We start from the raw sequence: 13,240 nt of genomic DNA, 5'->3' as shown, positions 1-13,240 counted from the left end.
TGTCTGTGTACAAAAATATATGGAATTAGGCATGTATAACCCTGCTCTGCTAAAAAGTAATAAACTTTAATTTGTGAGTTTCTTACAAGCATAAAAAGATTTTTAAAGTGCAGTAATGAAATAGGTACTTTTAATAAAACATCTGCACTTACTCATGTTGTGGTTATCTTTCTTCTGCCTTTCTTTTGCAAAAGCCCGAACGTGATCTTCTGAAAGTGGTTCTTGCTTTATTTTGTTGAGGTCAGCAGGGCACGAGACAGACTGAGTAGGGACTGCAACAGGCGTCATACCACCACTGGGACTCAACTGGTCTAGGTAAGTGTGAACAGGCATCTAAAGTGAAGTAAAAGAGGGAAGGTGAAATGAAAAAATAAGAATACAAAGCATGGAAATTCAGATACGAATTGAGTAAATTAACTTGTTTAGGAAGGACTCTGCTGACTGGCAATGGAGCCCATACACAGAGTAATGAAGAGGTTATTATATCCTTCATGTGCTCTATAGGTTTACTATCCTCACACTACATATCTCCCATCAAAAAGTATTGTATCACTGCAAGGAGTCATCTCATAACTCATTCTGGACACTTTGCAGAAAGGTTGACATTGTTTAATACTATAAGTTGACATTGTTTCTGGTTTAAGTTGCAGGATTCTTAACTTCTTGGACCCAATCTACCTCCAGCAAGGTAATAAGTGCATTTACACATCTCCCTTAATATGTGGTTTGTGGTTCAGGCAAGGGTGGCCACTCAAAAGACATGCGTTGTCTTCTTTACTCTGTGCTCCTTTTAGGGCCATAAACAGACAGTCTTGTAGCCAGAATGGTAAAAATGATTGCTCATCACAGGGAGCAAAATGTAAAATCATTCAGTCACTATGTCATCATTGCAAGTTCAATGTTCCACTTCTCTGGTCAGGCAGAACTTCTCATTTGCAAGAAGCACAAGCTAGATTGCGCACATGTATTTAACAACAGTAAACAAAATTTACACCGGTTAATGTTCATCATGATTCCTTCAAACTCATGTGTGTAACTGCTTGAATAAACCTCACTGTTTGAGGAGAAAGGGTATCAATGAAATTAATTCACATCATTAAACTGCAATGCAGAAGTATTGTGTTACAAGGTATACGTTCCATTAAATTTCTAACACAGAAGGATACATTCTCTGCTGGACCTGTGGTTTAAGACACAGGTCCAGTTTTCATAGCAAACTGCAAGGAAAAGATTGCCCATGGTTTTTGCAGTTTTAACTGAATCTTCAGGGCTTCATTTTAAAGGAGCGTGATCGCATTTGCGCTCCTCCGTGCTCCTTAATGTTTTCCAAGGAGAGCAACAAAAACCATTCTTTAAAAATTTAAGGAGTGCACGTTTTTTTCAAACCAGCAAATGTTGATTTATGACTAGCCCCTTGAATCTTGTTGGGTCGACAGTAACAAACGAGTCCAAAAATTGAATGTATTAAAACACAAGGGCTGGTGATCAAAGTCTTTGAGTTGTGCGCGCGTGCTTGATGAATCCCGCATCGCAACACACAAACGTGCTAGTGCATGTGGGCGGGCCTAGTGCGTGTGGGCAAGCCTATGGAATTCCATGGATGCATGTGGCCGCACCCGGCCGACCTCTCTCCCAGAACGGGTTGAGTTCAGGCGCTACGTTCTCGGCCATTTGTGAACAGCAGAAGTGAGTTTGTGAAAAACCCTGTCTTGGCTGGAGATGGTGTGTGATCCTGTTGCGTGTTCGTGTGGTTCGAGCGTGAGAACAATGTTCGCTTGTCGAGAACAGAAAGTATGCCACAGGAAAGAAAAAAGTCTCTGGCGGGTAATGTGCCCGGTGTTCTATACGAAAATGCACTGGTCGAAGTAGTATTGTGAGCGCAGGAAGGGATAATGAATACAATCTGCAGTGGACATGCTATACGTGCTATACTTTCTACTATAGAAAGGAATGCACATGCTCAGTAAATTCAGAGCCCCTGTAGCAGCGAAATGGATTGTCGGGCGAGCGAGGAGACTAGTCAATTTATGCATCTGTCAATTGTAATCCCGGCCCCGGGGGACCCGGGACTAGCGGGGACTTAGCGGGGAAGATAAAACAGGGCCATCGCGATAGTCCCAGCCAAGTCCCTGTAATTTGCCCCGGCCAGGACGGGGCACCCTTTTTTGTATTCCCTGGCTGAGCGTTCAAGTTGTGATCAATCCCCAAACCATCCCTGCCCCAGCATGCGGGGTTGTGTCGCAACTACAACTAAAAATAAATAACTAATAACGTTCATTAATTTCTATAAGTCCCCTACTCTTCTGGGTCATTGCTAAGATGACATCGAGTCGGTCGCCGTAAGTGCAGGTAAAATGCCACCGAAATAAGGCAAAGCAAGGGGCAACTGCTATACTTATCCCAAACTTTGGCGAAACATTCGTCCCCATATCTGAAGTACCGGAATCAGAGGGCCGACGACCCAAATCGCTACACTCGTTCTTTGCGGACGTCTCAGAAATAATTATGAAAATTTATCCAATATTAAAATTTGTTACACGCTGTGTGGAGACCAATGGACCAATCGAAACATTCGTTATGTACATGTGGCCCTGGCCATGGCCAGTGCCAGCACATGAGACAATTAACAATTATCACAACACTTCATTCGTTTATTGAAGATTGAACCAATGATTTGAAAAGACATGTGACCAGTGCTACTTGGTTGAAAGGTTAAATTACACATGTTTTAATCATTTGGCAGTCCATAGAAAGTGGCGACAATGTTTGTAAAAAAAGAAATGTCTGTATTTTGCACGCACTGATCCCAAAATGAGGCATCATCTTTGTCAGGTTTTCATCTGTCCGGGTAGGGGAAACACTTTGTATTTCATATAAGAGCTCATTGCTATAAAATTTTACCGATAGATGGTTTAACAAATTGTACAACACCCGCCAAGTCCCTGCTATCGTCCCGGGTCAGCAGGGCAGCCATTGTACAACCCTGGGCAAGTCCCTGCTATCGTCCTGGCTGGTGGGGCACCTTTTTTTGGACATCCCCGGGTACGTCCTCGCTACATTTTTGAAAGTCCTGGGTCCCCTGGGGCCAGGATTACAATTGACAGGTGCATTATGTGCCCATATCCACCAAACCAATGTACGATGAAAGACTACATGACGGACCCACATGCACGCCTGCGAACATGCAGTAGATGCCATGGATTGAGCGAGTTCGCTCACAGAGCGAGTTTGAACGGGAGTGACATCGGAGGTGCATTTTCGATAAAATTTTCTGCAAATATGTTAACCATGGACATGTTTACCAATTCACAACCAGTGCATTGACTGATTTTTGGCTTAAGGAACATTTGGACAAAATTTCAGCAAGCTCCGTCAGGAAAAAAGTGGGAAAAATGCGATCTGCGAATTTTTGCTATGGCCGGGACAAAATTTCATTACCTGGACGTCAGTAGCAATGTAATGAAGACGTTGTCCTAGTATAAGATCGTAAGTATATTACGATCGTGAGTAAATATATTATCGTAGTATATTAATATACTAGTTGGGCTGGTATATTATGTAATCCATGTCTACAATCCATTTCGCTGCATGCGCCTTGATCAAAAGCTAGAGCCCCTGCTGCTTGACCCATTACTGATTAAAGTTAACTCATTGAACTCAGTAAAAGAAATTGTGTTAATTTTACTGAGTATGTTTACATTAACTTGGCTTTTGTTAGCGAGAGCAAATCGCTCCCCTTAATTCACTTTGATTTAAGGAGAGCAATTTCTAATCGCTTTCCTTAAATCAACAAAGTGAATTAAGGAGAGCGATTTTTTAGCTCTCCTCGTATTTATTAAAATGAAGCCCTGAATCTTGATACTTGTTAAAATGCCAATGATAAATGAAATGCTCAATTTGTGCAGTGTTTCAATTTGTTAGACATTACCTGTAAGAGTCATACTTGTTTATTGATGGATTTGACTGACAGGACTAGTGCAAAGTTCCTTGTTGACAATTTTTGTTGACTGCTGAAATTACCAATGTCCTCGTGAATTTTCTCAGTCCGTTAACGAGTATGTTATTTTAATAGGGTTAATGCCATTGTAAAGGTTGTGAATCAGGCTACATGTTTATCAAGCATGTGGTTTTCCCTTCATCTGCTGTGTGCCCAACTCTGATAATTGACATGGGTGAAGGTACTATTGTGAAGGTAAAGGCTGGAGAGACACATTTTTGGGTGTCACCTGCTGTGACTGGTTTAGGCTTGATGTGTTTCCCACAATAAAGGAATCACTTACGTAAACTGACTTTCCCTGCCACACTGTACTTGCTCAGTCAAAGAAGAATTTGGAATTAAGACATTGCGAATCTGTACAGAAGGGTTTTTGAATAATACCATACCTACAGTTTTCAAATACTAGCCACAAAACCTTTCATGACAATTGTATACAATGCAAAATGCAAGATGCAATGAAGGATTAATGAATACATTTGGTTCAGGTCCCAGTAGTAGGCAACGTGGGATACTCGCGCAACCCCCTGGTCTAGTATGGACTTTTCTTTGCCCAAGGGACTTCCCCCAAACCTTGTGACTAACCGAGCCAAACATCCCTGACCTTTGACCCCAATTCCACGTGTGTCCCTGAGGGGTCCAGTCCACTAATTCAAGCCCCATTGAAAACAGTGTAAAATCAGCACCGTTCAGGGCCCAATAGCATGCACACCAACATCCCTGAGATTTCTGAAACACAAATGAAATTCTTGTCTGGTCACTTATCTTTCAATTTCTTTTCAATTTTTTGTGGGTTAACAAATTACATTTTTTATTATTCCCACAAAACAAAATCACCCCCCAAAAAGTGATTTTTCCGAAGTCTGATTGCAGCCATTTTTCAAGTGGCAACCCTCAACTTTCTCGGGCACTTAGGACCATTTTTCAACTGTAGTTTTCAGCCCTCCTGCCCTCATATGAAAGCTCAAAGACCCAGGAAGTTGATCCTGGCAACGATTTACATAATCTCACCATTTTGGGGGCCAAACAATCTCCTTTTTCAAAAGATACTGTGGGGGCATTTTAATGCTAATGAGCTGGTCAGAAATTCTCACTTGAATTAGTGGTCTGCACCCTGAGCCAAACGTCTCACCCACTGACCTTTGACCTCACTTCACTCTCAAAGCCAAAACAAAAATGGGACTTTTTCATCGTGGTTTCAAACAAAAAAGGGGACTTTCCGAATCAAACACCCCTGGGTATTGAAGTGCTTCCCGGAAAACTCAGTTACACTCGACGCTTTGAGAAAAAATGAAAAAGAGATTTAAAAGACCCTTAAAAAATGAATAAATATAATATAAAAACTATAGTAAAATAGAGATGAAAACAGAAATAATAAACCAACCACCAAACGTCGATTGTCGCTTTTGCAAAAACACACTTGGGTGCCGCAACGTGATAGATGCTCACAATTCCACTAATCACGTTGAAGGTAAGAAACAACGGAATTATTTCGAATAAATCAGCCTTACAAGCATTTAGTGGACTTGAACGTCACGAAACTAAATTAGAATCTGAGCCCGAGTACAACCTGTGAATTAAACTAACTTTTAAAACTTTTTTCACTCCTTAATTAAATAAGTATTAATTATAAAAACATGGACGATGCCCGACTTTATGAATCAATTGGTGAAAAACCTCTTCTGCCAGAAAAATACAAGAAGACACGTCCCTACACACAAACAGAATGGAAATACAAGAAAAATACAAACTCGTATGTCGCGATTGTAGCTTAGTATTACGTCACGTTTATTCAGACAAAGTAGAAAACTTGTGTGTTAAATATAATCAGCGTTTTGTTTATAAAAAGCCCGAGTCAAAGTCAAGCAAAACTTTAAAATAACTAAACGTTCAATTGACGCATGACCAAGCGGGACACACAGAATACAAATTAAAGCAAGTTTTAGCGGGCAAAATCTCTAGCGGTCAACCACTCAAGGTTTTGTGTTATCAAGACGTGACAAAAGAACCCACAAAAGCCGTAAAACAAGTATTTCAAATTTCTGAGAAACACTGGGAAAATGCCGTTAAAAAGTTTCAACTTTCTGAGAAAGAGCATTCTTTTTAAAAACTCGTTTATACTAAAATGGAGACTCACACTTTTTATTTGACCAAAAGTGAGCAGATGTTTAAATTAGAAAATCAAATCGACAATTTAAAAGGTTATAAAAAGATTAAAGTCAGAAATGTAAGCTTTCATCCCGGATATTTCAACATTCATCTACCGCAATCGAATGGGAAACGCAAGGAGAAGGGCTTCCTGCAGTAACGGGGCCCGAAGGAGTTAGACCAAGGCGTGAACTGCCTCCCACACTAGAGGTATCATCTATCAACAAGGATGTTATACAAGCGCTTGAACTAACAGTGCCATCCTCAGAATTTGAGACAGACACTTTGGTTTTATTTTATGACGTAATAAGGGTTACCTTCGAGCTTACGAAAAGGGAAATTTAGAAGAATTTATCATTTCAGTCAATCAAACAATAACTGACCTCAACAATCAAAAACAAACAGTAACCAATCAACGTTCAAGAGTACGAGAAAAATCAGCTGAAGCAACAGATAAAGAGAAAGACGATGCGCTAATTTATCTTACACTTTTGACTAAAGAACAAACTGATATTGATGAACAAGCTCGTCGCATTGCTTTAGAATTTATTCAAGAGGGCTTTTTAGGCAAGAACAACAAAGAAAGAACTTGGACCATCAGAGCTGCTCAAACCGAACCCAGGCCTATTCTTTCTGTTACCGGGTCTGGTTCAAACGCCCCAGTGATGCATCGCTTGCACAAGAGAGAAGCTCCCAGCGATTTTTTACAAGGTGGTGAACAGGGAAGTGTAATTATTCCACCCGGATTTACGGTGTAGAAGCAATAGGCGCCACCTCAGCTGCTGTAGGAATTCCTGCTATTTTAGGAGTAATTATTGGCCCCATAGGACTAGTAAATGAAGGTCTCGCCATCGGCACATTTGGGGCTTACGCGCTGTTAAAATACACTAGCCGCCGACTGGCCCACAACACTAAAAAGCACGATCAAATTCTTGTACTTGCCGATGCTAAGCTAAACACGATAGAAGAATACACACGTGATCGAAGATGGCGACATATCACAAGAAGAATTTGCATTAATTTTATCCGAGCTGAGAAAGTTTAAAGAAATGAAGGAAAAAATTAGGTCAAGTACCGCAACAAAATTACACACCGATAAATCGACGAGTAAAGCCGAATTTGAACGACAAGTCAATGAAAAAGCAGAAGCGCTAGCCAACGAAAGGGCAGCTGTTTTTAAAAAAGATCTTATGAAAAACTTGGCGAGTAAGTTTTACAAAGTTGGCCAAATACAACCAACCACCACCCACTTAGGGATGGGATAAAAAAATACAGAGACTGTTCGCAAGCGTGCGGATGCAAGGAACGCATTCCTTTGTTCAAGCTCCTCCTCTTTGCACGCGTGAGAATGGCCGTCCCGTTCCCTTGTGTTCCTCTACAACAAAAAACCCGTCAGGGTCTGTGCACAGAGCAAGATGTTGTGGCCCCTATGGTGGCATAAAACCTACGCGAAGAAAATGTGAAGTCCCTGAAACAAGAATGGTGTTCTAACAATTACTGTCCATGGATAGGATATAAAATTCTCGGCGAACAACAAACGGCAGGGAAAATTAAATGTGGCCACTCTTCTACTTAAGACATTCCTTTTTAATTCTCTGAAGTAGAGCACTTACACACTGCATTCCACGAAGTAATAGTTTGCTTCTTATCAGCAAAAAAATATATATTGTATAAAGTTTTGAGGGGGGTGTTTGTTATGGAGTAGACAGATGTTTCCAGCCTTTTAGGTTTGGGGATCACGCCATTATTTACTTGGGGTACGTGGAGCCCGCCAATACTGAACTTGAAGAAAAAACCTTAAGTGCTTAGGATGTCAGCACTCTTTACACTAGAATTAGGGGAAGGATTTTGAATCCTGCCAATTGCATTGTATTTTCATTCCAGGTTGTATCCCTCCCCCATCAGAGTGCATTGTCGCCTTCACAAATTTATTCTACCATTTCAGAGTTTTATCATTGAGATCTAGGCAAAAACATTTCAGCCCCCGACTGGCTACTCTTTTTGAAGATTTTTAATCTTTAATTTTGAGGTCCTCCAGCAAAAAGAATACTCCTGCTTTTGCACATTTAAAAAATAATCCACCGATATTTGTGCTTCACAGGTTTTAAGGGTCGGAATTTATGTTTCATAGTAACTTTTCAGATTGTCATTAACCGTTTGGCCAACACACACACAAAAAAGCAACCGCATGTCAGCTCTGCCTCCGCCCAAAAAGTGAGTTCTTAATGCATGTACATTGTACAGTAAGAAGCTCAACAAGGCATTTATGGTTGTCCGGTCCGAGTGTATACCGGTGTGCTGTTATTGACGACATACGACTTTCCCCCAAAAAAAGGAAGAAAAAAGAGAGAACGGAAGGGAAGTTGCTGCAATTTATCACTGTAATTATAAAAAATATATTCATTTGGGCTGTTCAGCAGAATATTTTTTCTTCCGAAAAGGTGATTAAATTTTTGTGGAAGAAGTTGTTTATAAATTTTAAGGCCTGGAAAATGCTATTTGCCATAATTTAATGTCAAGAGAAAGAGATGAAGGAACATTATTTAGTTTATCCAAGGCTGTACAACAAAGTCTGGCTGGGGGCCAGGCAGAGTCCAGGCAGCCACTTGAAGGTGCCCAGGTTTTCCCTTGTTAATACTGTTTCTTGGCAACAGTGGCATAACTCTGGGACTGCGCAAGTGTATCCTACCAATGGCTGCTTTACTTGCAAAGAATCTGGCTGAGGACTTACGATCAATGTTGTATCTGCCGCCCCAGCAGCATCTTCAAAGAGAGCGTGCCTGACCCGAATGCTTAAAAGATACATTGTGTCTAACAGAACAACAGAGCTACCAATCACTCCTCGGAAGATTTATTTTCCTGCAGAGCAGGGGTGGATTTATTCTAGAACTTTTTTATCTTCTGGATTTGCCCAGCCACTTGCCGAGCCACTTTTTTATTTTTCAGTTGCACAACCGCCCAATTATTTTATTAGGAGCACCCAACCCTCGGCATTTCTCCAAGGTTTTATTTTTTTCTGTACCACGGCTCTTTTTTTATTCGGAGGACCAAACCCGCCAAAAATATTAATTCTTCCCTCCCTGGTATTTATTTTCTATCTAAACCTAGACCAGGTGTGGTTTTAAAATTTTCCCTGGCACCTCTGCTTTTTATATTCGGAGCATCCAACTCGCCAAGAATATTGGTTCTTTTTTTCCCACCTCGGCATTTCTGTTCTATCCATACCTTGACCACTCGTTTTTATTTTTCCCCTGCACCACTGTATTTTTTGGTCGGAGTATCAATCCCAACCCATCAAAATATATTCATTCTTTCCTCCTTGGCATTTATTTTCTATCCACACCTCGACCACTTGTGATTTTTACTTTTCCCGGCACCACTGCATTTTTTTATTCCAAGCAACCAACCTGCCAACAATATTAATTCATTCCTCCTCGGTATTTATTTTCTATCTTCAACTCGACCACTTGTGGTTTTAATTTTTTCCCCTACACCACTGTATGTTTTTGTCGGAGCATCTATCCCAACCCATCAAATATATAAATTCTTTCCTCCTTGGTGTTTTTTCTGTCCAAACCAAGACCACACATGGTTTTTCTTTTTCCTGTACTCGTTCACATTTTTTTCTTATTCCAAGCACCCAACCCGTCAAAATATATTTTTTCCTCCTCAACATTTTTCAATGTAAACCTTGACCAGGATGGTTTTTATTAAGAATGTATAAAATGTGGGAAGACAGTACATCAAAGGGACAACTTGAGCATTTTCTAAGAGGGAGGAAAAAAATCTTATTGGACAAAGCGCTGTTGACACTTATTTAGCCAATACTCAAGAACAGCTTGTATTCATGTTCTTCGCATCTTTGCTGTGACGCTGCTGTTCTCGCATGCACAGGAATGGCCAGTTAACATAACAATACTCTCTGAATCACTCATGCAAGTGAACGGGCAGGAATGCGTTTTGAAGTGCTTTTCGGAACGGGGGGTGAACGGGAGGGCATGCAGAACGGAAGGGAAAGTGTGCATTCACGCGTGCAAACAAAATTCGAATCTTTTCACGTAAAGTAAAATCACTGTCCATGACTGCTCTAATCATTTCCTTAATGCGATTGATCTGGCTCCAAAGCTGATCTGTGTTTCTGTTAATGACTTCTACCCGGCCGCATCTTTCAACTTGTAAATCGTCCAACTGCTGTTTAATTTCCGCACGTTCTGCATCAGTCGCTGCCTCACCCAACTCGTTTTAAAACTCTTGAATTTTTGCATCTAGTTGGTCTAACTTGCCCTGGTTTGAAATTAATTCCCCTTTAACCGTTTGTAATGATTTGTCCAAAGTGACGAGTTCTCTGTAATTTAGCCCTTCTGTTTGGACATCTATGTCTCGATTGAGGTCTTGTACAATATCGCTTGCTCGATCGGCTTCTTGAGGTAGTTCTACTGGTTTTCGGGGTGCAATTGCACAAGTTTACGGCCAATTTCTTCTTTTTCTGCTTTTGTTTTATTGCTAGCGTAGTCTCTAACTCCTAAAACACGTCTTATAAAATCTATGTTCGTTTTTTTGTTTGACTGTGTTTAGACTAAGAAACTTGTTTGCATTATTTTCCTAAACCAAAAGAACTGTTTTGCCATCAAACTTGGTATACAGTCGGTCTTTACTATCTAAATTAAACATATTTGGATCTCTAATTAACTCTTCATAAACAGTTTCTCCTTAAATCGTGTCGTAAAAATCGTCTACTTTAGCTTCAATTAATGCCATTCTAAGGTCCGACAGGTTTAGCCCTTGACTTTCTGCCAAAGCTGAACTCTGACCTTCTACAAAAGTCTTCTCTTGTTGAGTTGTCTCAAATGTATCATCCAAATCTAAATCATTTTGATTTGGTTCTTCTTTATCTTGATCCAACAGGGGCATTTCTTCTGCGTCAAATCCTCCTTCTGCCATTTTTACTTTATAATAAAAGGGTTCTTATCTTGTCTGTTGCTTTTGCCTATCGTCTAACCAGTAGGCAAACTTGCAGGCAATACACCTTGCGCCACTAGCCAACCTTGGGTAGTTAATGCACCACTGGCGAACGCGGTCATTTTTGCTATGTCTTCAATACTCAAGCGATCCAAATCTGGCGGTTTGATTTTTAACAGCCTTTTACCAAGCATGGCATAACCCATGGAAATTGCTGAAACTACAGCACCGAGGTACACCGTGGTGGCAATCCCGTTCATGTTAATGTTTGGGTTACTCATTCTTATTATATAGTAGTTTTTAAATTATCTCCTTTTAAAAAATTATTCCTTTTAAACTTAATTTTTTAATTCCACTCCATGTCTAAAATTTCTCGGCCCAAAGCTTCTTGCATAGGTGCTTTTGACGTTGCTATTGGTTCATCAGTAGCTTTTGCTGGTGTTGACTCGTTGGGCTTCTTTTTCAAGTAAAAAGCCAGTAACATTCCTACAAGTACTAAACCGCCGAAATTAAATATGGGTTATCAATGCACATCGATTAAATTTTGCTTTCACTCGTTTCACTCATTTCGCTCGCTTTCATTTTAGCCAATTGTTGCTTCATCTTCTTATGTTCGGCCAGCTTTTTACCCTGTTCTATTCGCTTTCAGTTTTTAACTTTGGTCACTGTTTGTACCTGCGTTTTGGCTGGACTTGGCGCTGGTGCTGGAGTCAGGGTTGTTATGGGCTGTTGTTCTGTTGACATGTTCTTTTATGATAGATGCATTTTTATTTATAGCTAAGTGTTTTGTCGTAATTAGGGTTGCTACCAGGGGCGACAGGTAAATTCCATACTTGTAACAGAGTTCGCTTAAAAAATGGCCCATCCTCTGACCAATAATGGGGTCGTCATTTAGATCTTTAGTTAGGTCTTCCTCTGATTTCAATTCCACGTTAAAGCCTAAAAATTCTACCGGAGTAGCAATGCCCAAAAGACGCGTATAAAGACTTAAAATCGCACTGCCCACAGTTTTAATGATCTCTTTGGCGAATCTAACTTCATACAGATTAAAAAGTTTTTCCTGTTCTGCAGGGTAAGTGGTTTGATGTCCATGACGGAGTACTCTTTTCCCAGGTATTTTTTAGATTCGCCCGATTCTACAACTGAACAGAGTCTGTCTTTGGCGTTTGGTTTAAATTTGGGGTTATTTTCGACTGATTCTGCTTTAACTTTTGAGTCGGCGAGGATAGTTTTGATGTCGTCCATTTTAATATGTATGTTTTAAAGTTGTTAACCGTTTGCTTGGCACTAGGTACATGTAGGTGTAATACTTTAAGTTAACTGCAATAACTAGCTAAATAATTACCTGAATGAATTGTAACATTGTTGCTCTTTACTTACAACAAAACTTTAAAAAGCTGTAACCAGACTACCGTAGTCCAGTTACAGCCAATTTAAACAAATCTTTAACTAGTTTAAGCTAGCTCATCAGTTAGTTTAAGTTCGTTTTCAACTAGCTTGTCTGACTTTCTCTTGTGGTTGCAACTCAAGCAGCAGAGCACACAATTTGACTAAATGTGACCTATAGAGTTGTCTAACCATTCAATAGTGCACAAGTTAGATTTACATTCTATGTACTGGAGCTTTACTCCACAGTCGCCATAATAACAGTACTTATAATCTTCTATTAACCCACGGCAGAAGTCTGCGTCTATGAAATGGTTTGGATCAAATCGATTATACTTCTTATCTTTATGATGGCAATTCTTAATCCAGTCATGAATTGTTACTTCTATAGGATGGTTACATAATTTGCAGTCATTTCTCTGTGTATTATGTTCACAAATTCTTCTTCCATCACACTCTCTACACTCTCGCTTCTGTCTACCATGGGGGCACTTGTTCTTAAGTATAATTTCCATTTTCTTAGCAATACACTGATTACAGAAGAAATTAATGTTACCGGTTAATTTAACTCCAAAGTCGGTAATATCCTTTTGCTTCTTACAAATTTTGTAGATTTTATTTTCCATCTTTATTTATAAAATATGTAATTAAAATATTGTCTAATATTTTATTGAATACAATAACTCACTGGGGGCTCGGTATTTAAAATCAACTTGCTAAATTTAACGTAGCGAAAACATGCTTTCGATTGAT

At 39.9% G+C, this 13,240-nt stretch overlaps 1 protein-coding gene across 3 annotated transcripts in view; it reads right to left on the bottom strand.

Moving 5' to 3' along the window:
• The window catches only part of LOC110988713 (microphthalmia-associated transcription factor-like), a 117,850-nt gene that overhangs the window by 39,949 nt on the left and 64,661 nt on the right, over nucleotides 1-13,240 (bottom strand). For all 3 annotated transcript variants that reach the window (XM_087136247.1, XM_022252492.2, XM_022252493.2), the window contains one exon: nucleotides 153-333. In XM_087136247.1, the coding sequence (XP_086992373.1) occupies nucleotides 153-333 (181 nt within the window). The remainder of the gene's footprint in view (nucleotides 1-152; nucleotides 334-13,240) is intronic.

The sequence above is a fragment of the Acanthaster planci genome, linkage group LG04 (assembly GCF_054643075.1).
Source record: "Acanthaster planci isolate LZ-2023a linkage group LG04, COTS_SCS, whole genome shotgun sequence".
NCBI lineage: Eukaryota > Metazoa > Echinodermata > Asteroidea > Valvatida > Acanthasteridae > Acanthaster > Acanthaster planci.
Note: the sequence above shows the minus strand (reverse complement) of the source record. Positions and strands in the feature narration are given on the sequence as shown.